The 25,145-nt window shown below is 39.4% G+C and overlaps 1 protein-coding gene, 1 long non-coding RNA gene and 1 other non-coding gene across 3 annotated transcripts; 1 reads left to right on the forward strand and 2 right to left on the reverse strand.

Annotated features, from left to right (window-relative positions):
* Positions 1-2,893: 2,893 nt before the first annotated feature.
* LOC110899260 lies at positions 2,894-5,148 on the reverse strand. Its single transcript, XR_002570043.2, has 3 exons — positions 4,801-5,148; positions 4,634-4,706; positions 2,894-3,432 (listed from the first exon to the last, which is right to left on the reverse strand). It is a non-coding gene; the product is annotated as an uncharacterized LOC110899260 (long non-coding RNA).
* Positions 5,149-6,721: 1,573 nt separating this feature from the next.
* Positions 6,722-7,788, reverse strand: LOC110901683. The gene is made up of 3 exons (XM_022148489.1): positions 7,340-7,788; positions 7,177-7,258; positions 6,722-6,751 (listed from the first exon to the last, which is right to left on the reverse strand). Exons 1-3 carry the CDS (start codon positions 7,786-7,788, stop codon positions 6,722-6,724), a joined length of 561 nt encoding a protein of 186 aa, XP_022004181.1.
* A 12,744-nt stretch (positions 7,789-20,532) lies between these two features.
* LOC118486094 lies at positions 20,533-20,639 on the forward strand. The gene has a single exon (XR_004877950.1). It is a non-coding gene; the product is annotated as a small nucleolar RNA R71 (small nucleolar RNA).
* The last annotated feature ends 4,506 nt before the right edge of the window (positions 20,640-25,145 follow it).

The raw sequence follows: 25,145 nt of genomic DNA on the forward strand, positions 1-25,145 counted from the left end.
CCAACATCTGAAAACATTTTTATATCGATCCTCTTCTCTGGCATTCCACTGGTCATATCTAGACCTCATGTCCATTCCAGAGTCCTTGGTCAAAGTTTGAATCAGTCAGAAACATGTTAACAAAACATAAATACATAAATACATCGATATATCTCCTCTATTGTAACAAAGTAAAGGATGGCACCAATGTTATTAGAGGCTCCACCAAGTTTTCATTATTGTAGGTCACACAAGATACGCATCACGCTTTCGGACATTCTCTTGCAAGTCAATATAAATTTGATCGTCTCCAAACCGTTTTATCTCAATCAATGATTTCCAAAAAAGCAATAAAAACATGAGAAAATATAACAAACTTCAACAAATTATGTATTTAAGAATTATGATCATATTAATATTAAATAAGTATGGGGAAAAACCAAAAGGTTACCGTAACTACCTACAGGATAAGTGTAATACCACATAGTTCTCAAGTATAACTTAGCCCCTATGCGTTTCTTATTCAAAGAAGACATGTGCCTTAAAGTGCATTGACATTAAAAGTATGGGGAGAGGTCGTTGATCCGTGATGAGTCAAGATGTTAGTGAACGTTTCCAGCGTGATGCCATGTGAGATGTTGCAAGTGTAGTATATTTGAAGACTTTGGAGGTGAACTAGGTGAAGTTTGGGCGTCCGTGAAAAGTCTAGATGATTCGAGTTGGTGATGGTGATTCGGCTGCTGTGGATGAATGATGTAAACAAACAACAATTAAGGGGTGATTTTTGGGTTAATCGGGTTTGTTTGCGGGACGTATGGGTCGAGTACGGGTCAAGTTGGATACGAGTCGGGTCAAGCTAACAGTCAAGATTGTGGGAGCTGGAATAAAGGAATTATTCACATGCTTTATTAGCTGCACGTTGATGAGAAATAGTCATGTTTGACCGAGTTTATGGATGTGAACGTTGCATGGCAGTACGTGGTTCCTAGAAAGCCAGAGATCATGGTTTAATTAGCCTGTGCTTGTTTTATTTTTTTATAAATACGGCAGTAGGTCTGTCATTTTGATACATGTACTCTCAATTCTAATATTACGAAAGTTCAATCATTAAATATTTTCTTGTTCGTAAGTTTTGAGTCTGTTTAATCTCGGGGCCTGAACCAACACTCCAGATATTAATAACTTTGTCAAAGTGTTAGCAATAGTTTGGGTTATCTCAGCCATTCATCACACTCAAAGGCACTTTTGGTTTCTCCCATTCAAATCATCAGCCCCGGGAACCTGGTGTTCCATAGTAAAATCAGGTTTGGAGCTCGAAAGCTCAAATGTCAAATTGCCCAATATGATACAAGGCATCATCGGAAATGGCAGATCAATCCGCTTCTGGCTAGATATCTGGATCTTCATATCCCCACTCAAAGATTTATTTCCAGAACTATTTCATCTGGAAGTGGTTAAAGACTGTGGTTTATGACTGTTTACAGAACAAAATGTGGTAATTGATTGGCATTGGAGGTGGTCTCATGACCCGGATGAACCACAAGAAGAAAACAAACTGAATGAATGTCTACGTCTCCTCAATAGTTTCAGCCCTCTAGAAGAAAGTGACAAATGGAGTTGGGGCCTCGATTGGGATGGGTCTTTTAGTGTTAAATCTATAAAAAAGGCCCTTGGTGTATCCTAGTCGTCAAACAATTACATAATGGAGTGGAACAATAGGCTACTAATGAAGGTTGATATTTTTGGATGGCAGGCAGAAATGGAGAGACTACCTACACTAACAGCCCTGATACGTGCCCAATTCTGGGATTGGGTCACCCTGGATTGGGCCAGGCCCAATTGAAACTAAATGAAAAGAAGCGTGCTGGAGGTGCTGGAAGGAAATCGAATGGAGGGAAACAGGACCAAGAAATAAGGGAGTGATTCGATAAATCAGGAGGTGGAGACGTGCGCAGAAAACTACCAAATATTTTCTATTTAGGTTTCCAGATTTGTCTAGTTTTAGTGTTGTGTTTTTGTTCATCTAAATTAGGTTTTTATACCTTGTAATCGGAGACTAGCCTTCTCGAATTGGCCAACTATCTTGTTCGTTGTTTATTTGAATCAATTGAATTCCCAGTTCCTATCATTCCTCTCGAAGAGGAATATCAATTTTGGAGCCGTTGAATGTAGACTATGTGGGGAAGGAGATAAGTCAATGCAACATACCGGATATCATTGCTTTTTCAGTGAAAGACCTCCTCTATGTTAGTAAACATGTGAAGCTGGAAAAAAAACTAGGACTAAAGTGGTGCAAGTCTTTGGTGGATGGTCCTTATGTTTACCATCCGTGTACTTATGTTTACCATCCGTGTACTTTACTCAAAATTGATATTGGAGGACTTTCAACGTGTTTGGCAAACATATCCTATTCCGCTTTTAGCTAAATTTTTCTGGCCCGTTTGAGATAAAACATGGACTTTAATGTAAGATTTTAATCCTTTTATCTGGTTAATCGATAGACAAACATGGATTTGATGACTCCGATGAAGAGGGCACTTGCCGTTTCATGGAAAATGTTATCGAGCCATAATTCAATCTTCACTCCGAAGATGCCAATGTAAGTTGTTAAGGTGGTAGAGCTGTGTTTCTTTAGCAAACTATATTAATTAATCATTTTTTAAAGGTTAACAGGGAAGATTTTTGCTTGCTGCTATTAGTGTATGGGTTTTAGCTCGGTGTGAGCCTTGTTGCGACTCGCGCTTAAGCGCGCATGAGGCGCGCTTTTTAAAACCAAGCACACAACTTACCTACATAAACAACCCCACACCCAAAGCCTGTTAAAGGTTTCAATAACGTATTGAAGTTAATTCTTCTTACTTCCGGATACTACTTATCATAAATGGTTCAGTTACCAATGTGATAGTCAGCACAATGACTGGAACCATCTTTTACTATGGGTAAAATACTGATCATTACAAATATAATAGAAGATCTAATATATTTTTTTAAACTGTCTTGTATTTTTAATGTGGTTTTAATGAAATATGGCAAGGGAGATTGACTATAGAGTGGATTCAACTCAAATAAAGAAACCACAAGGCTGGTTCAGACCCACTCAGGCTGGTGCAAAGCGTTTTTAGCACTTGAGTGTGTTTGAGGCGTTTTAGTTGTGCCTCGCCTCGTCCCGAGAGCCTAGGCTTGCACCTAGACTCTAGCGCGCTTTTGACCACTATATAGTTAACCACATTAAATGATCTAGTTTTATGACTTTGTCTTTCTTAAATAATAAAAGATAAGTTTTCGGATATCAAAAGATAAGAGTTGCCTCCCTCATTGCGCTTTATGTGCAGAAGTAACTTGATAGATTTTGCTTGGCCTCTTTAACATGACAATAGACATCTGCTTTCAGAATTGTGCTCCTGAGTGATGCCTACTACCGTCATCCCGTCCCCTCACAACTCACGTCCGTAGCTACAGAACCCGGAGGAAAACATAATTATGGCTTTTTTGAAGAACAAAAAACAAACGAACATAAATTACAGCGAATTCTGAAGAATAATAACAACGTAAGGCATACATCTCCAACATGCAACAACTTAAGATTCATTTACATTTTGGCAATCATAAATAACAATTTAAGGCATACAATCTCCAACAGTATAAGATTCGCAATTTCATATACGTTTTGGCAATCATAATAAACATGATTTATCAAAAATTGAAGCATGGACAGAAAAGAGTTTGTGGGTCAACCCAACCCAACACAACCCACCCGTACTATAAAAAGGCGTGTTTCAACCCAAAGCCATTTTGGCACAACCAGCCAACTGTTGTTAAAGATAAAGCAGCAATGGCTCTTATAAACCCACATAAAACTATTAGCATCAGGACTGTTTTGGTTCTAAATAAAATAAAGATTAAAAAATTTAAAAAATATATATATAAGAGACATTACCCAACCTACCCATTTTCACCTTTAACTATATTTAAACATAATTAGAAGGAAACATTATTCCCTTCCCAAGCATCAGAAAACTCAGCACATGGAGTGTTGGTATTTAAAGATCGCTCTACTGTAAAACTACTTTCCCCATCATTTTTGCTTCTAACACTCATTGAATCATGGGGATCATGACAAAGATCTCACCATCTAGTTTGAAACATCATGTTTATCTGTTTTAGGTAGACACTTGATATGTGTATTTTCAACATCACCAAAAACAGCATCAGTGGTAACTCTTCTTTTTCTTCAACCATTACATAATAAAAAAAAACACAATATATTTGTTACAGTAAGCACTTAAATCGAACACTTATGTAATAATTAATAATTGTTATAAAAGATCTTAATGAAACAATTGTAAGAACGCCTTAATGCAGCATGAGAACCGTGGCTTGACATTCAGCTGGTAGTAGATTAGGAAAACGTCTGATCTGACCACCACTATTGCTACATATTAAAATAGAAAGGTGCAACAACTACTTTTAAAATAAAAGCCTAATGAACTCTGGTTTACTTGATTAATAACATTAATAGAGCCAATCTCAAATTCTAAACCACAATTTGGTGTGTAACCCTAAACTTGGTAGTATCAAAATTAGCCCTAATTTTGTAACGAATTAGCCCTAATGAACTCTGGTTTACTTGATTAATAACATTAACGAATTTTACCTCAATGGAAGGGGAATATGGTGACTTCTGGCACACTTTACCTGCTCGATCTCTCTTGAAGTTTGCCCTAACTCTTTTGTAATTATCAAAGCAACACAGTTACAAACCAAATCACTTTACAAAGAATAGAAGATTTCAACTCAGAATACAGATAATCAAAAACAAACCTGTTTGTTGATTACAATCAGATGCACATCTCCGTTCAGTATCAACAGCTGTGAAGACCTTCAATTTACCTTGTCGTAAGCAATTGAGAACAAATTTGAAGTGTGTGAGAGCGAAATCAAAGATGATGTAGGGTTTTGTAAGAGTGGAAGGTGTTTATATGGATGCAGAGAAGCATGTTACAGGAATCCAGAAAGCAAAATTCAACAGATAATATGGGGAGAGACGGGAATGAAAGCAAAATTCAACAGAAAATAAGTGGAGAGACGGGAGGATTGGTTTCATGGGAGGGAAGGGGGAATTGGTTACGTGGAGGAAGGGGTAGAATGTTCAGATCTGAAAATAAAGTGTGTTTTAAAATTTGAAATACCGCTCAAGATTTTAGGAATATGTTTGATTTAAAGGCTTTTTAGATCTTAAGCTTCAAATGCTTGTATCATGTGCTTTCAAGACTTGTACATGGCAAATGACCATTTCTATCCATTGGATATGCTTATTAATATAGTATAGATATAGATATACATATTGTGTTTTAACATTTTCTTTCGCTATATATTTTACCAAAATATATAAGGTAAGTGTGTATATTATATTATGTGCCGTTTTCCCCTTTGTTGTAAGGCCATGGGGTATACTTTCACGCCCCGTAACTACACGTAGGCGCTACATCATCCACTTGACACTCTTTCACTTCACCTCGTACCAAGAAATTGGTTTAACCCCCATTAACACCCTTACATTAATTAAAATACATATATATATAGCATGTTGTGTGTGTGCAAATGTTCATATGCTTGATTCCCTCACTCTCTCTCCTAGTTAACATCTTAACACGTTAAAGTTTTAATGCCCCTTAACACTCTCCAGGAGCGCGGTATGACAAGTGTTAACGCATGCCAACTAGGATTAACACCTACGAGTGTTAGAGTATACCAGGCGGCCTAATACTTTTTCTTTTATATTGTTTATATTCAACTATAGAGCTCATGGCAGGATAGAAATTCAGAAAATAAAGATAAGGGCTTAATATGAAATTCTGATATTCTCCGTCATTGACCCACTATTGTTTTTCAAGAAGTGGTGTTAGTATAGATATTCTTAAGTTATCTTTTGAATTAAAGTTGGGTATCAAAATAGATCTTGGATAAACATGTAGGTTTGTTTCTTTAGTTATATAAAAGCTCGTTTTGATTATTACATTGTATATATATTATCAAGGAAATTTGCATCCTTCATATACATACATATAAATATAAAGTTTTAACAATTTCCTGTAACATATAATATCAATTTATAAGAATCAAATTTCATAATTGTTTATACATTACTTTGTTTTAGTCCTTTATATTAATAAAATAAATTTCTTTTTTATTGAACATCATATTTTGGAATAAAAAGGGTAATTTCATCAAAAGAAATAAATTTAATAAAGATATAAATTTTATGGATTCCTTTAGAATAATTTACCTTTAACTGACTGGTTGACCCAATTTCTGTTATAACGTATTTAGGACTTAGGACTTGATTCTAATTTATCATATTTATTTATTAAAAATCATAATAGATAATACAAAGTTCTAGCGTTTCTAAATTTGATTCTTAATATATTAAGTAATGGAGTATTATTCTCGTATCAAAATATATATACATATGACTCTAAATATTGTTTAAGAAATAAATTAAACTTATCAAATGCTAAAAATTGTTTCCTCTTGAGATATACGTACATATATTTTAAACCATATAGTTATACCATACTTAAATGTTTTTGTACATATTTTTACTTTATGAATGAAATATCATTTATAATATAGATACAAGTTATATATAGAATATACATATGTTTGACTTACATATAATTTAAGAAATAAGTTTAAGCTATTTCTTGTTGATATATAGGTGCTATGTAAAAAAATCATTTAATTACACGGTACCAATTTGTTGTACATATTCCTATTTCATAGATACAGTTTTTATATAAAATATTATATATCTTCCATTGTATATGTATATGTGCTTAAATTTTAGAATCGTCAAACTATGAATTATGAACTGTAATAATTCTTGTTCATTATAAATTAAATTAAGAATTATGTTTTATAAAACTCTTTTAACATAACTTTATTCTTTTTTTTTTTTTTGAATGGCCAACGAAACCTTTTATTACTCCATCAAAATTACCAGCCAGGAGCTAGCAACAAAAAGTCCAAAAACAAAAAGCAAACAGAGAACAAACAAAATCTTAACAATTACACCATTCTTAACTACCAAATTACGTTAAAATCCCACCACTCTTGTCGCGTAATGCTTTTATATTTTGACCTCATCCTCATTCCTTGATAGGTTGCCTCCTTTATGATTGTCATCATCTTTTGTACCGTGTTGTGTCCATCACCAAAGATTTTCTCGTTTCTGGCTTTCCACAAATGCCACATTACTTGAATAGCTTTCCTCCTCTTTCTGCAGCATCGTACCTCATTCAGATCTGTTAACGTCTCCTTTAGGTTCCCTTCGGTATTGACCATAGGTATCCTCATTCACCTTGTCATTTCTTCCCAAACCCGCTTCGCAAAGTTGCACTGTAACAGAATGTGGACCGCTGTTTCCTCTGCTGCCCCACACGTTTTACATATTGTTCCAGCCAAATTCATGCCTCTATGTGCTAAAGCCGAGGCTGTTGGGATTTTTTCCTCTATAGCTCTCCAAACAAACATTAAGCTCTTCTTTGTTGTCCATTTGTTCCAAAAGAAACTGAATACAGATTCGTTTAGATCCACCTGCTGGGTTAGTGACCGTCTCACCTCCTTTACCTGGAAATCATTTTGCTCGGACCCGCTCCAAAACCATACATCTTCATTTGATGAAATTGGCCACTGTTGTAACATGTTCACCAGTTCTTCCATCTCACTTTTTTCTTCTTCACTATTCGGTACCCTCGTCCACGCCCAATCCCACACGATATTCCCATTGTTCGACCGATAATAATCCATGACTCTAATCTTCTTATTTGATGCTAGCTGATACAGGCTTGGGAATTGTTTACTTAAAGGTTCATTCCCAATCCATGTGTCTGCCCAGAACATCGTCCTTTCCCCCTGCCCAACTTCTTAACTTTGAATTTACGACCACATTATTCTTTAGGAATTCTTTGTCTATCTCCCCAATGTTTCTCCATACTCCTGCTAGCGATTTTTTAACAGGTACTGATGCTAAGTTTCTTTTACTTTGGTGTAATGAGTTTATAGTTCTTACCCATAAAATCTGGTTCCATTTTTAGTCTCCACCACCACTTTAGATATAAGGCCAGATTCAAGTCTCTTATGTTACCGATGCCAAGTCCGCCAAAATCCCTTGACGCTGCCACTCTTTCCCATCTAACCCACTGATGCGTGTTAGTGTATATATGTTTTTAGATATATATTTAAGCCCTTTTTACACTTTTAGCCAAGTTTTAAATTTATAAAACACGATATTTACTAACACTAAACACACATATGGGCAAGTGCACCCATCGTGGACGTAGTATAGTGTTGGTAAGATACCGAGGTCGTCCAAGGACACAAGAGCTTTTAATACCGGTTTATCCTCAACGTCTAATCAAATCAAAAAGTTAGAAAAATGATTTTAAACTAAGAAAAATAAAAACTAACTAAATGCTGAAAAATAAAAATAAAATAAAAACAGATAGACAAGATGAATCACTTGGATCCGACACGTGTATTAGTATAACCTTTGATTATTTTCGCACTTTTGCGCTTGTTTAAGAGATTATCTTAGTTATTGTAGTAGGCCCCTCTTTTAAAGGCGGCGTTACCCTCAACCCAGTAGTTTGAGTCAGCAAGGATACAATCCTAAAGGGTCAGATTATTGAAAGATAATGAATTAAGTTATTAATGCAAATTATGGTAGGCCCCGCTTTTGGCGGTGACGTTACCCTCGGCTAAGTAGTCTGAGTCAGCAGGGATACAGTCCTAAATAGCCGGGTTATAGTATTAATAGTAGTTAACTTATGAGGGGGTCAAAGAGTTTGGATCCCCGCCATCCAATACCTATGGGCATTGAAGGAGATCCTACTAAATTTGACCCAGGTCCTAAGCAGGACCTCTAAACGCTGAACAAGGGCAAGACCCTTACCAAACCGTTCCCTTAACCCCCGACCAGGTAGCCAACATACCTCCATATAGACCGTGGAGATATGAATGGTGAAAATCTTTTATTTTATATAGACAGTAAAATAACGCCAAGACACCACGGACAAACGATAAGGAAAGATCACCTTCAACATAAGTAACTAGTTATTAAAGTCATTAATACAAAACCAAATAAAAAGTGCAAAAGATTAAAAATAAAAAGTATTATACTAAACACTTGTCTTCACCAAGTGATGTAAGAGACTTAGGCAAACATGGCCTTGATTGTCAAGAACTCTTACGATCAATCTTGGATCCCGAGACGACTCACACACTCTACGATGGACAATGGATGGATGTGACAATCCGAACTTTTCAAGTTAGTAACGCTTAACCCTGTGATTTTAATTTATCATTAACCCTCTCTGAGAATGTAAACGTATGATAACTCCGTTAAGTTTATAGATTTATGTAATGGGCCGTACCTATGCGATGCTACTGAGCCGCCACATAATTGCAATCTCCCTTAGTTAATTATTTGCGGTCTAATCTTCCTTAATTATTGGCGGATACATTGATGTTAATTAAAGGGCCTATGGAGTTAATTAGTGGCATAAGCCCAACCGGCCACACTCAAGCCCAACCGGCCACACTCAACTTAATTTGAGCCCATTCTGGATTATTAAACAAACCGCCTCAATAGCAATTATATATGGGTACGTAATTGGGATAATAATTAAACTAAACTTACATTGCAAGTCAAAAGAAAACCCTTGAGTCTTCTCCCTGGATGCACGATCGGCAGCCACTTTGATCGAAACCCCACATACTCGACGACAGTTCTGATATCCGGCTGGCCTTTCTCTTCGAAGCCTTTCTCTCGTTTTCACACCCTCTATAATCTTTTGACTGGTACGTGTAAAGTTCTATTGACTATGCTAAGTGTTCTCGACTGATGTAGATCTATTTAATGTAATCGACTATGAATGATGATCTGGTTGTGATGTCTTGCCTGTGATCTGTTGAGTATTGGAAACCATACTTGTATGTTACGTAAACTAGGGTCTCGGTTGCATGATGTTTGATAAGTGTGTGACATGGATTCGATGGCATGTTGAACTGTGATGAATTGCATGTATGAATTGCATATATTAATTCTAGTATATCATGGTTAACAGAAGAAGTGCATGTGTGTTAATATTTATGCATGCTAGTCTGAGGACCTGGGGATCTACCCATGGCCGAGCATACACGAAATTTAAAGGACTGGAACAGTCATCATTTAAGAGTTCTTGTGCATTAGGGTAGTGTGTGGGGGATTCTCGGGTTAAGTGCATAGTAGTGGGGATGTTGGTGAATTACAATTTATGTAACTAAATCATTGGCTGAAGCTTGTGTTAGGTTAAACTGAATGGACATGTGGCCGCCCAAGTTGGGATGTTGATTATCTATTGGACCAAGCGAAGGTCCAATGGGGGAGGGCGGTTTGGGTGTTGTTGACACATGGGTGATTAATATGTGAAATTGATAAATGTGCATCCTGATGAGTCGGCCATTAACATAGCAATTGGAATTAGTTGCCACCCATGTTCAACCATATATTGCATGACAACACAACCCACACTAATTGATGATGTAATTGTGCATGAATTTGTTACCAGTTTGCAGCTTTATGGTCGACCACTTATATTAGCGGTCCAATCAAAAGTCCCACATGTATGCAAGTGATAAATACTAAGTTAACCCTTCACGTGATGTGTTCATTAGGTTGCATCATGTCTGTTGTTGATGGTGAGCCGCCAATAGCCACCAATAAGGTGTAGATCTCATTATTTAGACCACAATAAGAAGCCATGTGACTATTATGGATTAATAATTATGTGAGGTTTGGTTATTATTAATAAATAATTGTTGATAGGATTTATTATATGTGTTGAACCGATTATGTGTTAGATGGTTGCCTTTGGGTATTGAATTGCTAGCTTGAATGTATGACTCGAACTGCATGCTACACGTTCAATAAATGAGTGATATGTAAACACGATGAATACGTGAATTAATTGTATATGTGATACGCAATCTATGTGCATATAAAACTGACCGTTACCAGTAACCATGATAGGACGCAGTTGATCAACGGGTAATTAAGTAATTAAGTCTAACCGAGCAAACCAAAGGTGAGTTCACTGCACTTTTCTCAAGCATGCGTCCCGGTGGTTTGGGACAACTGGTAAACATTTGGAAGGGAAACTTTGGGTAAACAACTTAATCGGTTTTGGTTATTGCCTGGAGGGCAATGGGGGTAATTGGTTGATAGCGCTATAGGTACTAATTATCTGGGTTTCACTATGGTTGTTTAGAGGCACACTCCTCGGTTACGTAAGGGCGGTTCCCCTAGGGTAACTAACTGGACAACATAGTGGGTTGCTAAGAGGCACACTCCTCGGTTACGTAAGGGCGTAGTCCCTAGGGTAACTAACTTGAGCAACATCGTAACGCATCATTGAATCGCATTAACATATATCTGGTAACACAACACGTTAACGAAACCTTGAACTCACCAGCGTAGTCTGACACACTTGTTTACATGCTTGTAGGTAATTATTGAAGGAACTGGGGAGCTTGCTGTCTGATGCTGCTAGAGTGGTTATGGTCGTAACAAACAGATATTTGGTTTGGATTTGATGCAATTACACATTTATACTTTTATGCTTCCGCTCAGTACTTTGGTTTTGGTTTAACTTTCAAACAATACATTTCTATTGATTTGGTAATTATTTATAACTTGTGTTTGATATGATTGGTGGCTCTTTGTTGAATCGTTACACCTCCATTAGGGACACGCTCTGGGTGGAAATTTGGGGTGTGACAGTTATTTGGGGTGTGACAGTTTGGTATCAGAGCCACTGGTTATAGAGAACTCGGTTTTAAAAACGTTTTCATAAAACCAGACTATAACCGAATTGATCCAAACGTTGACCATGACACTCAGCTTCAGACTGCAAGGTTCGTTCCTCCTTAGCTTATGCTTTATATACCTAGTAAACGTAACTATATCTATAGCATGCACGATACGACATGGTAGGCATCATGACACATTGTTAGTGCAACATAACCCTTGTATCTAGTAAATTTTAATCTTGTTGGTAGTACTTATATTGCATTGGTTGGAGTGGGAGAAACTTCAAACATAAGTTAAGAAGCATCGAGAGGAGCATGCAAACCGCCTTATTATCATGGGTGCACACATAATAATAACGCGTGGTGCATGCAAATCCCAATGAGGCTTAACGAGTGTGAGAGGGGTTCTTCCATGTTTGTGTATGAACATGGTAGCTAATCGTTCTTAACATGATAAACCTGAACACTTTCCTCGTTTTCGACCCCTAAATTAGTTCATTTCCCATATATAGAAACATGAGTGGACGAGGAAACGGACGTAGCAACTATTGATTGAAACCTTGTGTGCTTACTCTTTCTGTCATTTTTCCTTTCTGCGTTAATACCCTCTTTTTGAAACGTTGCGAGTGTGCATTCTCTCGTTTAACTTGCGTTACGTCGTCAACTCGACAGGCATGTCTACATCGTCCGCATCTTCCGACCAATCCCGGGCGCCAGGGAAGGCACCCGCTGATCCTCACTCACCCCCGCGTCAGATGGAGACGCGTGCTGCTTATAGGAAGAGACTCGCACAGGGCGGGGAGTCGTCCTCCCGACCTACGCATGCCCTACCAGTTAACTCCCTCAGCGCTCAGGCCGAGGCGGCTGTGAGTAAGGCTCTCCGAGATTATAACCAGATTCTAATAGAACAAAACCAAGTCTTAATGGAGCAGAATCAGAAATTACAAAGAAAGGTCGATACCCAAGGAGGGCGATTGGAAGCTCAAGAGAAGCAGATACAGGAACTTGTTAGGAGGACTGATGACTTGAAGGCAGAAGCCCTAAGAGGGCGTGAGGTGCAGGGTCTGATACTGAGAGACGCTCGATTGGATCATGAAAGGCTTAACTCGCAGGCTCATCTGATAGGTATGATAGATTGGAGGGTCCATCACTTGGAGGAAGCCCGCTTCGCACCTGAACCCGAACCAGCCCCAGTCCCGGCACCTCCCGAACCAGAGGCGGAAGGGCCTGGGGAAGAACCCGAAGAGGAGGAAGAAGATCCGGAGGAGGAGGAAGAAGAGCCAGAGGAGGTTCCGAATAATGACGAAGACGATGATAATGGTAGTGACTTCGGGGATGGTGACGTGGATGACTGACTTGTCTTTCAATCGTTTATCTAGTTATTTTCTTTCTTTTCTTTCAGTTGTTTTCGTAAAAACAATCGTGATGATTAAAAACTTTTATGAATGTTCGATGTAGTGACTTATATGGTTTGGTTTGAATGGATTTCTTATTTTATCGTTTAAAGGGTATTTCTTGTGTTGAGTCGTCACCTTACCTCTTTTCTTTTCTTTGCACCACAAGAGTCCCATCTTTGACTCCACTATAGTTACCTTAATTATGGTAAACCCCTCGCTGGCCTTTGAACTATCCGGTGTCTATTGGTTGATGCAATGCCTCTATCGGTTGATGCGACACTCTTGTAATCCTTATCGGTTTAAGATCATCGTAACAATACACTCGCGCGACCGCAATGTAACGAACCTCCCTGTCGTGCCATGCCGCCATGCATCACTACCGGGAATTATTTCTAGACAACAAATCTGTTGGCCAAATCCTTCGGATGTTTAACGGACCCCTGTTTCGCTCGACTCTTTGTACGAACCTCATTTGATTCCCTGTCTCCTTAATTTGCAACTGATATAACAAAACGCTAACCACCATACCATGATTTCCACTGATCACAAGATTAGCCCCCAGGCGTTGTAAAGTATCTATAGATCGAGTTCGTCGGAACTCACTTCAAGCCATTGTTTTAGATCAATTTTCGGGACGAAAATTCTTTCAAGTTGGGGATGATGTGACACCCCGCGAAAACGCTTAACAAAACTAGCTCCCTCAGTGACTGTTTGCTAAATTTCGGGACGAAATTTCTTTCAAGTTGGGGATGATGTGACAATCCGAACTTTTCAAGTTAGTAACGCTTAACCCTGTGATTTTAATTTATCATTAACCCTCTCTGAGAATGTAAACGTATGATAACTCCGTTAAGTTTATAGATTTATGTAATGGGCCGTACCTATGCGATGCTACTGAGCCGCCACATAATTGCAATCTCCCTTAGTTAATTATTTGCGGTCTAATCTTCCTTAATTATTGGCGGATACATTGATGTTAATTAAAGGGCCTATGGAGTTAATTAGTGGCATAAGCCCAACCGGCCACACTCAAGCCCAACCGGCCACACTCAACTTAATTTGAGCCCATTCTGGATTATTAAACAAACCGCCTCAATAGCAATTATATATGGGTACGTAATTGGGATAATAATTAAACTAAACTTACATTGCAAGTCAAAAGAAAACCCTTGAGTCTTCTCCCTGGATGCACGATCGGCAGCCACTTTGATCGAAACCCCACATACTCGACGACAGTTCTGATATCCGGCTGGCCTTTCTCTTCGAAGCCTTTCTCTCGTTTTCACACCCTCTATAATCTTTTGACTGGTACGTGTAAAGTTCTATTGACTATGCTAAGTGTTCTCGACTGATGTAGATCTATTTAATGTAATCGACTATGAATGATGATCTGGTTGTGATGTCTTGCCTGTGATCTGTTGAGTATTGGAAACCATACTTGTATGTTACGTAAACTAGGGTCTCGGTTGCATGATGTTTGATAAGTGTGTGACATGGATTCGATGGCATGTTGAACTGTGATGAATTGCATGTATGAATTGCATATATTAATTCTAGTATATCATGGTTAACAGAAGAAGTGCATGTGTGTTAATATTTATGCATGCTAGTCTGAGGACCTGGGGATCTACCCATGGCCGAGCATACACGAAATTTAAAGGACTGGAACAGTCATCATTTAAGAGTTCTTGTGCATTAGGGTAGTGTGTGGGGGATTCTCGGGTTAAGTGCATAGTAGTGGGGATGTTGGTGAATTACAATTTATGTAACTAAATCATTGGCTGAAGCTTGTGTTAGGTTAAACTGAATGGACATGTGGCCGCCCAAGTTGGGATGTTGATTATCTATTGGACCAAGCGAAGGTCCAATGGGGGAGGGCGGTTTGGGTGTTGTTGACACATGGGTGATTAATATGTGAAATTGATAAATGTGCATCCTGATGAGTCGGCCATTAACATAGCAATTGGAATTAGTTGCCACCCATGTTCAACCATATATTGCATGACAACACAACCCACACTAATTGATGATGTAATTGTGCATGAATTTGTTACCAGTTTGCAGCTTTATGGTCGACCACTTATATTAGCGGTCCAATCAAAAGTCCCACATGTATGCAAGTGATAAATACTAAGTTAACCCTTCACGTGATGTGTTCATTAGGTTGCATCATGTCTGTTGTTGATGGTGAGCCGCCAATAGCCACCAATAAGGTGTAGATCTCATTATTTAGACCACAATAAGAAGCCATGTGACTATTATGGATTAATAATTATGTGAGGTTTGGTTATTATTAATAAATAATTGTTGATAGGATTTATTATATGTGTTGAACCGATTATGTGTTAGATGGTTGCCTTTGGGTATTGAATTGCTAGCTTGAATGTATGACTCGAACTGCATGCTACACGTTCAATAAATGAGTGATATGTAAACACGATGAATACGTGAATTAATTGTATATGTGATACGCAATCTATGTGCATATAAAACTGACCGTTACCAGTAACCATGATAGGACGCAGTTGATCAACGGGTAATTAAGTAATTAAGTCTAACCGAGCAAACCAAAGGTGAGTTCACTGCACTTTTCTCAAGCATGCGTCCCGATGGTTTGGGACAACTGGTAAACATTTGGAAGGGAAACTTTGGGTAAACAACTTAATCGGTTTTGGTTATTGCCTGGAGGGCAATGGGGGTAATTGGTTGATAGCGCTATAGGTACTAATTATCTGGGTTTCACTATGGTTGTTTAGAGGCACACTCCTCGGTTACGTAAGGGCGGTTCCCCTAGGGTAACTAACTGGACAACATAGTGGGTTGCTAAGAGGCACACTCCTCGGTTACGTAAGGGCGTAGTCCCTAGGGTAACTAACTTGAGCAACATCGTAACGCATCATTGAATCGCATTAACATATATCTGGTAACACAACACGTTAACGAAACCTTGAACTCACCAGCGTAGTCTGACACACTTGTTTACATGCTTGTAGGTAATTATTGAAGGAACTGGGGAGCTTGCTGTCTGATGCTGCTAGAGTGGTTATGGTCGTAACAAACAGATATTTGGTTTGGATTTGATGCAATTACACATTTATACTTTTATGCTTCCGCTCAGTACTTTGGTTTTGGTTTAACTTTCAAACAATACATTTCTATTGATTTGGTAATTATTTATAACTTGTGTTTGATATGATTGGTGGCTCTTTGTTGAATCGTTACACCTCCATTAGGGACACGCTCTGGGTGGAAATTTGGGGTGTGACAGTTATTTGGGGTGTGACAATGATGGTGGTGGATGATGGTGTTATGGTGGTGGTGGGTGGTGGATGAGGTGTGAGAGAGGTGGTGTGCCAAGGGATGAGAGAGAATGAAGCCAAGCTCCTCTATTTATAGGCTGAACAGAAGGCTGGACACGGCCCCGTGTCCGCTGGACACGGCCCCGTGCCCGCCTGACACTCTCTCTCCTCATTAATTGTAATTGCGAATTACAATTAATGCGCCTGCTGTACTTTCACCACGCCCCCGTGCTCGCTGGACACGGCCCCGTGGTGGGCAATGGAAGCTTCTACTGGTTTGTCTTTTCTGCTGCTTCCTGGGCACGCCCCCGTGTTCGCTGGACACGGGGCGTGTTCAGACTCTGTTTCTTCCTTTTTGCTTTGGGAGGTGCCGTTGAGGGTCCGGGCAGTCTACTTTTGTTCCTTTTCTTGTATTTATGGTAGAATTAGTGGTCTTTTTGCTTCTTTTGTGATTTTGAGCTCATTTCATCCTGAAAATACAAAAGGAAGACAAAAACACTCTTTTTCCAACATTAGTACTTAAAAAGGGTTAGTTTTATGCCTTAATTGATGTGTTTTATATGTTGCATTTTACACACATCAAATACCCCCACACTTGAACTTTTGCTTGTCCTCAAGCAAAACTCTTTAAATGTGGCTTACACTCCCAAATGGAATAGGTAGAAGAGAAGTTTTTTTTTTTTAGCTTGTCCTAGAGTGTCGGGAATCCAAGGTTTTTATAGGTTTTATTTTTATTTATTTACAATCCTATTCGTTATGATTTATTTTGAACTTTTCATAAGATGAATTACTTATTTGGGCATAGCATGCCTTATTAAAATTCCATTTATATACAAGTTCACATACCTCACGGGAGATCACTCAACACTCGGCCGAAGGTGTATATTTTAGTGAATCACTCGAGAGCGGCACGGAACTTATGTCTTCCATAGGCTTGCCAAGCAATCAATCCTCCTCCTTTTTAACTTTTTACCTTTGTAAATATCAAGAGGACTTTTTGGGTGAAGGCTTGGGTTTAAAGGTGGGTGGTTGGTTAGTAAAAAGGGCGAAAATCGTAACAAGCGTCGGTTTTCGTGAAGTACCCTTTTTTTTAGTGACTTTTTATTTTGAAGTATTTCTCCAAACAAGCTTTTATAGCTTTTGTTTGTTTTTGACTTCATCATATATATATATATTTTTTTTTCGTCACATAAAAAGGTGAGTTTACGAAAAAGCGAACGTGTTACTAAAAAAAATAAATAAAAAGGTTTTTGGTGGGTAAAAAGGGTTTTGGGGTAATGAAATGAAAGGTTTAGGCTCAAAGGGGCTATCTAGGGGGATTTTGGGTAGGTAAAAAAAATTGAAAAATAATGGTTTTGAAAGAAAAATGGTTAGTCCTAATGCCTCCATCATTTACTTACTTGGGTTTAAGTTGGTAAGGACCGGGAATGTATCGTCGTGGCAAGTTCTAGATTCGTAAGGACCGAGCGGCTATTCACACAAGAAACGAAAAATGAGCATTTGATCTAAATATGTGTATTTTTATGCTCAATAAAGGCTCAAAACTCACTTTTGTGGGAATGGGTTTTTAATGTGACCAAGCATATATAATCGACTTTTAAACTAGACTTGTTATGCCGTTTCATAATTTTCTTATGTTGGTTCCTTTTTTATCACGACGCTATCGGTTGTAAACTTGTAAAAATATAACCTTTTTAGAACTTGTTCTTCCCAACTTAAACTAAGACAAGTAAATAAAAAAAATGAAAAAGTTTTTGAAAAAAAATTTGGGGTGTTTAGCGGTTCCAATAGAGTTTTGTGTAAGGCTTGTGTTTAGGATTTTGCAAAATTTCAAGGTTTTAGCATCCCCCCACACTTAAATTACACATTGTCCTCAATGTGTCCAAAAAATAATGTTTTTGGTTGATTAGAATGTGTAAAAGTGGGTTTAAAAGCAAAGTTTTGTGTTACTGGCATCCTGGACACGGCCCCGTGTTCACCGGGCACGGCCCCGTGGTCAAGTGCCAGTAACAAAAATTACAGAATTGAAACAGAAGCCTGGACACGGGGGCGTGTCCGCTGAACACGGCCCGTGTCCAGTTACCTGAACTGGGTGATTTTTCTGCAGGGGCTCAGCACGGGGCCGTGTTGGTTGGGCACGGCCCGTGTTGAGCCTTCTGTAATGGAGATTTTTGTCGGGTTGCTCTGTTCTTCGTGCATGGTTCCATTTTTCTCGTTCCCTTTTTCATCCATTACCAATTACCACCATAAATTTTTTTTGTTCTGCAAAAACTAAAAGATTAAATTAAACTAAACTAAGGATAGATCCGCGGAATGCCTCCGTGGTGCGCCACGTTTATAAGGGTCCTTGGCTAGACCCGATTCCTGGTTATATATCTTCTGGGTGGAGTGCCTTGCTTCCCAAGTTACACCGTCGGAGAGCGGCATCCAAGCTTGAATCAATAACCTTCATGTAATTGACTGGGTCGTCATCCTCTATTTTCTTCCCAACTCCGAACTTCACCCCATCGTCCCCATACCTTAAAGTCAGTGTCCCTTCATTCATGTCTACCACTGCTTGTGTTGTGGCAAGGAAGGGTCTCCCTAGGATAAGGGGGACCTCGGTGTCTTCCTCCATGTCAATGTCAAGTATGACAAAGTCAACGGGATAAACGAATTTGCTTACCCTTACCAAGACATTCTCGATGACACCTTGTGGGAACTTGACTGATCGATCAGCGAGTTGTATGCTTATTTTTGTAGGGCTCGTGGTTCCCAAGCCAAGCCTTTTGAACATCGATGAGGGCATGAGGTTAATGCTAGCCCCTAAGTCGGCCAAGGCATTGCGAACGGGTGATTCCCCTATTGAACATGGAATCGTGAAACTTCCGGGATCGATTTTCTTTTGGGGTAGTTTATTGAGTACGAGGGCAGAGCATTCTTCGCCTAAATTAACTAGTTGCAAATTTTCAATTTTCTTTTTATGTGTAAGGAAGTCCCTCATAAATTTAGAGTATTTGGGCATTTGGGTTAGGACTTCGATAAAAGGAATATTGACATGCAATTGTTTTAACAGACTTTCGAATTTTGCGAATTGCTCATTGGTCTTTTGACGAATTAACCTACCGGGGTACGGAACTCGAGGAGCCTTGGTAGGCTCTGGTGATGGGGGAGAGTTCTTTTCCTGCAGATGTGTTGGCATTGTTTCTTCCGTTGGTGGAGGTACTTCTGCAGGCCCTACGGTGCGGTTTCGTAGTGTGATGAGGTGAACTTGCGCCTTTGGGTTTGTTTCGGTATTGCTAGGTAATGCGCCTTGTGGTCTCTCGGAAAAATTTTGTGCTAGTTGATTTATTTGTTTTTCTACGTTTTGAATGCTAGCTTGTTGATTCCTAAAATTAGATTCTAATTGTAGAAATCTTTCCGAGTTTTTCTTATCAGTGTCGGAGACGAGGCGAGATATAGTATCTTCGAGCCTTTCTCGTCCACCTTGTTGTTGAGTGAAATTTTGTGACTCATTTCTTGATTGCTGAAAGTTTGTTCGTTGGGTTTGTTGGTTACTACTATTGCCGGTTTCCCTCCAACCAAGGTTTGGGTGGTTTCGCCATCCTTGGTTGTAAGCTCCCGTTGGAGGACCCGACGGCCTAGGTCTATTATCAATGTAGTTTACCATTTCTTGTTGATTGTCCGTTTCTTTCATGCAACTCCAATTTTCATGTGACCCACCACACCCTTCACAAGCCATAACCGAGACTGTTTTTGTCATTTCTAATTTTTTTATTTTTGAAGAAAGGGCCTCGATTTGGGCTTGTAAAGAGGTGCTTTCGTCGACCTTATGGGCGCCCGGGGCGATAGACTTATTTCCCCGGGGAGTGTGCCATTGAAAATTGGTTTGAGCAATTTCCTCAATCTGATTATATATTTCGTGTGGGCGTCGATTACCTAAAAGTCCCCCGGAGCTAGAATCAAGTGTCTGCCTAGTGTGTGGCAACAATCCATTGTAGAAAGTGGATACTTGTTGCCATATTGCGAGGCCATGATGGGGACACTTGTGTAATAGCTCCTTGAACCTTTCCCATGTTTCATATAAAGATTCCCCGTCCTCTTGTGAGTATGTGTTAATTTCAGCCATTAATTTAGCAGTTTTAGAAGGAGGGAAATACTTATATAGAAACTTTTGGGCTAGTTCATCCCAGGTGTTTACCGAACCAGCTGGGAGGGTGTTGAGCCAAGCTTTCGCTCGGTCTTTTAGTGAGAACGGAAACATACGGAGGCGTATGGCGTCGTTTGATGCTCCATTGATCCGAAAGGTATCACATATTTCTAAGAAATTAGTTATATGTAGATGAGGATCCTCGTCCGCAAGCCCGTGGAAGGTTGCGGAGTTTTGGAGCATTTGTATCAAATGCGGTCGAAGTTCGAAGTTATTGGCTTCGACATTCGGAGCATTGATAGCGGCGCCAAGATTACCTACGGTGGGCCGTAGATAATCCATAAGGGTACGTTGGTCCGCCATTGGGGGTGGATCACCCGAAACCTTCTCTTGGTTTTTGGCTTTTAACCTTTTTCTGAGAAAGCGTTCGGGTTCTTCTAGCGGTTCTTTTATGTCTTTATTGGAACTGGAGCTCATACACTACGTGAGGATGGTGTCGGGTTCCAAGTCCTGCAATAAAAACAAAAAAGAATGTCGGTCAGAAGGTTCACCACGGCCCCGTGTTGAGCGAACACGGCCCCGTGGTCGGAAATACAGTGATTTGTTTTTCAGATCCCAGTTACTGGAAGTTGGACACGGCCCCGTGTTGCACCGGCACGGCCCCGTGGTCAGCCTTCTGTAACTTGAAAAACAAAAACTGCCAGTAACTTTGCTGAGCACGGCCCGTGTCCGACCAGGCACGGCCCCGTGCTGAGCTCTGCAGAAGCTGAAAATCTAAGAAAAAATCCTAAAAAATTAAAGAAAAATAAAAATATGATTAGGCCGTTGATTCCTAACTTTCTTAAAATCCTTGTGTCCCCGGCAACGGCGCCAAAAACTTGATGCGTGTTAGTGTATATATGTTTTTAGATATATATTTAAGCCCTTTTTACACTTTTAGCCAAGTTTTAAATTTATAAAACACGATATTTACTAACACTAAACACACATATGGGCAAGTGCACCCATCGTGGACGTAGTATAGTGTTGGTAAGATACCGAGGTCGTCCAAGGACACAAGAGCTTTTAATACCGGTTTATCCTCAACGTCTAATCAAATCAAAAAGTTAGAAAAATGATTTTAAACTAAGAAAAATAAAAACTAACTAAATGCTGAAAAATAAAAATAAAATAAAAACAGATAGACAAGATGAATCACTTGGATCCGACACGTGTATTAGTATAACCTTTGATTATTTTCGCACTTTTGCGCTTGTTTAAGAGATTATCTTAGTTATTGTAGTAGGCCCCTCTTTTGAAGGCGACGTTACCCTCAACCCAGTAGTTTGCGTCAGCAAGGATACAATCCTAAAGGGTCGGATTATTGAAAGATAATGAATTAAGTTATTAATGCAAATTATGGTAGGCCCCGCTTTTGGCGGTGACGTTACCCTCTGCTAAGTAGTCTGAGTCAGCAGGGATACAGTCCTAAATAGCCGGGTTATAGTATTAATAGTAGTTAACTTATGAGGGGGTCAAAGAGTTTGGATCCCCGCCATCCAATACCTATGGGCATTGAAGGAGATCCTACTAAATTTGACCTAGGTCCCAAGCAGGACCTCTAAACGCTGAACAAGGGCAAGACCCTTACCAAACCGTTCCCTTAACCCCCGACCAGGTAGCCAACATACCTCCATATAGACCGTGGAGATATGAATGGTGAAAATCTTTTATTTTATATAGACAGTAAAATAACGCCAAGACACCACGGACAAACGATAAGGAAAGATCACCTTCAACATAAGTAAGTAGTTATTAAAGTCATTAATACAAAACCAAATAAAAAGTGCAAAAGATTAAAAATAAAAAGTATTATACTAAACACTTGTCTTCACCAAGTGATGTAAGAGACTTAGGCAAACATGGCCTTGATTGTCAAGAACTCTTACGATCAATCTTGGATCCCGAGACGACTCACACACTCTACGATGGACAATGGATGATGGTGGTGGATGATGGTGTTATGGTGGTGGTGGGTGGTGGATGAGGTGTGAGAGAGGTGGTGTGCCAAGGGATGAGAGAGAATGAAGCCAAGCTCCTCTATTTATAGGCTGAACAGAAGGCTGGACACGGCCCCGTGTCCGCTGGACACGGCCCCGTGCCCGCCTGACACTCTCTCTCCTCATTAATTGTAATTGCGAATTACAATTAATGCGCCTGCTGTACTTTCACCACGCCCCCGTGCTCGCTGGACACGGCCCCGTGGTGGGCAATGGAAGCTTCTACTGGTTTGTCTTTTCTGCTGCTTCCTGGGCACGCCCCCGTGTTCGCTGGACACGGGGCGTGTTCAGACTCTGTTTCTTCCTTTTTGCTTTGGGAGGTGCCGTTGAGGGTCCGGGCAGTCTACTTTTGTTCCTTTTCTTGTATTTATGGTAGAATTAGTGGTCTTTTTGCTTCTTTTGTGATTTTGAGCTCATTTCATCCTGAAAATACAAAAGGAAGACAAAAACACTCTTTTTCCAACATTAGTACTTAAAAAGGGTTAGTTTTATGCCTTAATTGATGTGTTTTATATGTTGCATTTTACACACATCACCCACCTGATTTTGTTATTCGCACTGCACCCACCCCACAAGAACTTCCTTCTGATCCCTTCCAGTGTTTTCAACACAGTTACCGGGCACTTAAAAATAGACAGATAATAGTTTGGCAGGCTACCCAGAACTGCTTTTGTCAAAGTTACCCTACCCGCAAAGGATAAGTGTCTGGCCTTCCAACTAGATAACCTCTTGTTAAAAGTTTCTATTATCTCCTTCCAGTGTGTTACTCTATTCATGTTTGCACCCACTTTCAACCCGAGATAGATAAATGGTAGTTTCCCGGCTTTGCACATAAAAATTGATGCCATGTATGTGACTTCCCCTTCGGTAGTACCGACACCATATATTTGGCTCTTACGTGGGTTAACTTTTAATCCCGATAAAAGATAAAAGATTCTAAGTAGTCTCCTTAGATTTTTTACATTGTTTTCCTCCCATTCCCCCAAAAATATTGAATCGTCCGCAAATAACATATGGGTTAAGTATGGGCCATTATTTGGTAGTTTTATGCCCGAATATTCATTTATATTTTTCGCCCTTTCCATCATGACGTGTGGTGCTTCCATAGCCACAATAAATAAAAAAGGGGATAAAAGGTCCCCTTGTCTTAAACCCCTCTTATAATGGAACTCACCCGTTGGGGATCCGTTTACTAATATCGAACCTCTCCCGGCAAATAGGATCCCCATAACCCAATTTCTCCATTTTGGTGGAAATCCCATATGTGTTAATATAGATATTAAGAATTTCCAATTTAGCGTATCGTAAGCTTTTTCTATATCCGCTTTAAACACAAAAACCATACGTTTAGTCTTTTTTGCCCACCCAACTACTTCATTAATTACCAAGGGGCCATCTACAATATTCCTTTCGGACACAAAAGCCGATTGGACATTCGATACCACACTTTTTATAACCCCTTTCATACGATTCGCTAAAACTTTCGATATGATTTAATTTACCACACCAATTAGTGATATCGGTCTAAAATCAGAAAAAGTCATAGGATCAGTTACCTTCGGGATGATTGCGATGAACGATGCTCCGCAAGAATGGTGAATTGATCCATGTGTGAAAAACTGTGCCATGACCTGCATTATCGGCTCCTTAAGCTCTTCCCAATAAGTTTTTATTAGGTTGAACGTAATACCATCAAGCCCAGGGTCCTTATTTACACCGCACTCCCAGACAGCCTTTCGAACTTCCTCCATAGTAAACATTGTTATAATGTGATTTGCTTGATCAGAGCTTAACCGTTTGAAACCATCCGGTCCGATTCTAGGTCTGGTGCTTACCGGCTCTTTGAATTTTACTTGGAAAGCCTTCATGAATTGCTTCTTTATAACAAATGGGGCCGGAGACCCACTCCCCTTCTATCCATAAACCATTGATTCTATTCCTCGCCACATGACTGTTTACAATGGCATGGAAATAGCTGGTATTCTCATCTCCTAATTCCACCCAGCGTGATTGTGCCTTCTGCTGCATATCCATTGCCTGAACATCGTGCCATTCTTTTATTCTTTTCTTACAATCCTGCCAAGATGCCAATTCTGGTACAGTTAGTGGTCTACTTTCGGCTTGACCATCCAGAATTTTCAACTTGTTTTGTGCTATCGCCATTTCCTTTTCATCTTCTTCTTTTTTCCGTTTTCGCCATGCTTTAAGTTCATCTCTTACTGCCTTTAGTTTCTCAGCCAACACTTCATCTTTAAACCTTGACTCAAACAAATTTTCTAAACCTTTTCTCACCGCCTCGTCGAACCCGTTCATTGTGAACCAACTATTGAATAGTCTAAACGGGGATGGTCCGAAGCTATTATTTACTGTCGTTAATATAATAGGGTTGTGGTCTGAAATTTCCCTATTTAATGCCAATAAGTTTGCATTCGGCCATTTCGTCATAAAGTTA

This window comes from Helianthus annuus, chromosome 13, assembly GCF_002127325.2.
Source record: "Helianthus annuus cultivar XRQ/B chromosome 13, HanXRQr2.0-SUNRISE, whole genome shotgun sequence".
NCBI classification, from domain to species: Eukaryota; Viridiplantae; Streptophyta; class Magnoliopsida; order Asterales; family Asteraceae; genus Helianthus; species Helianthus annuus.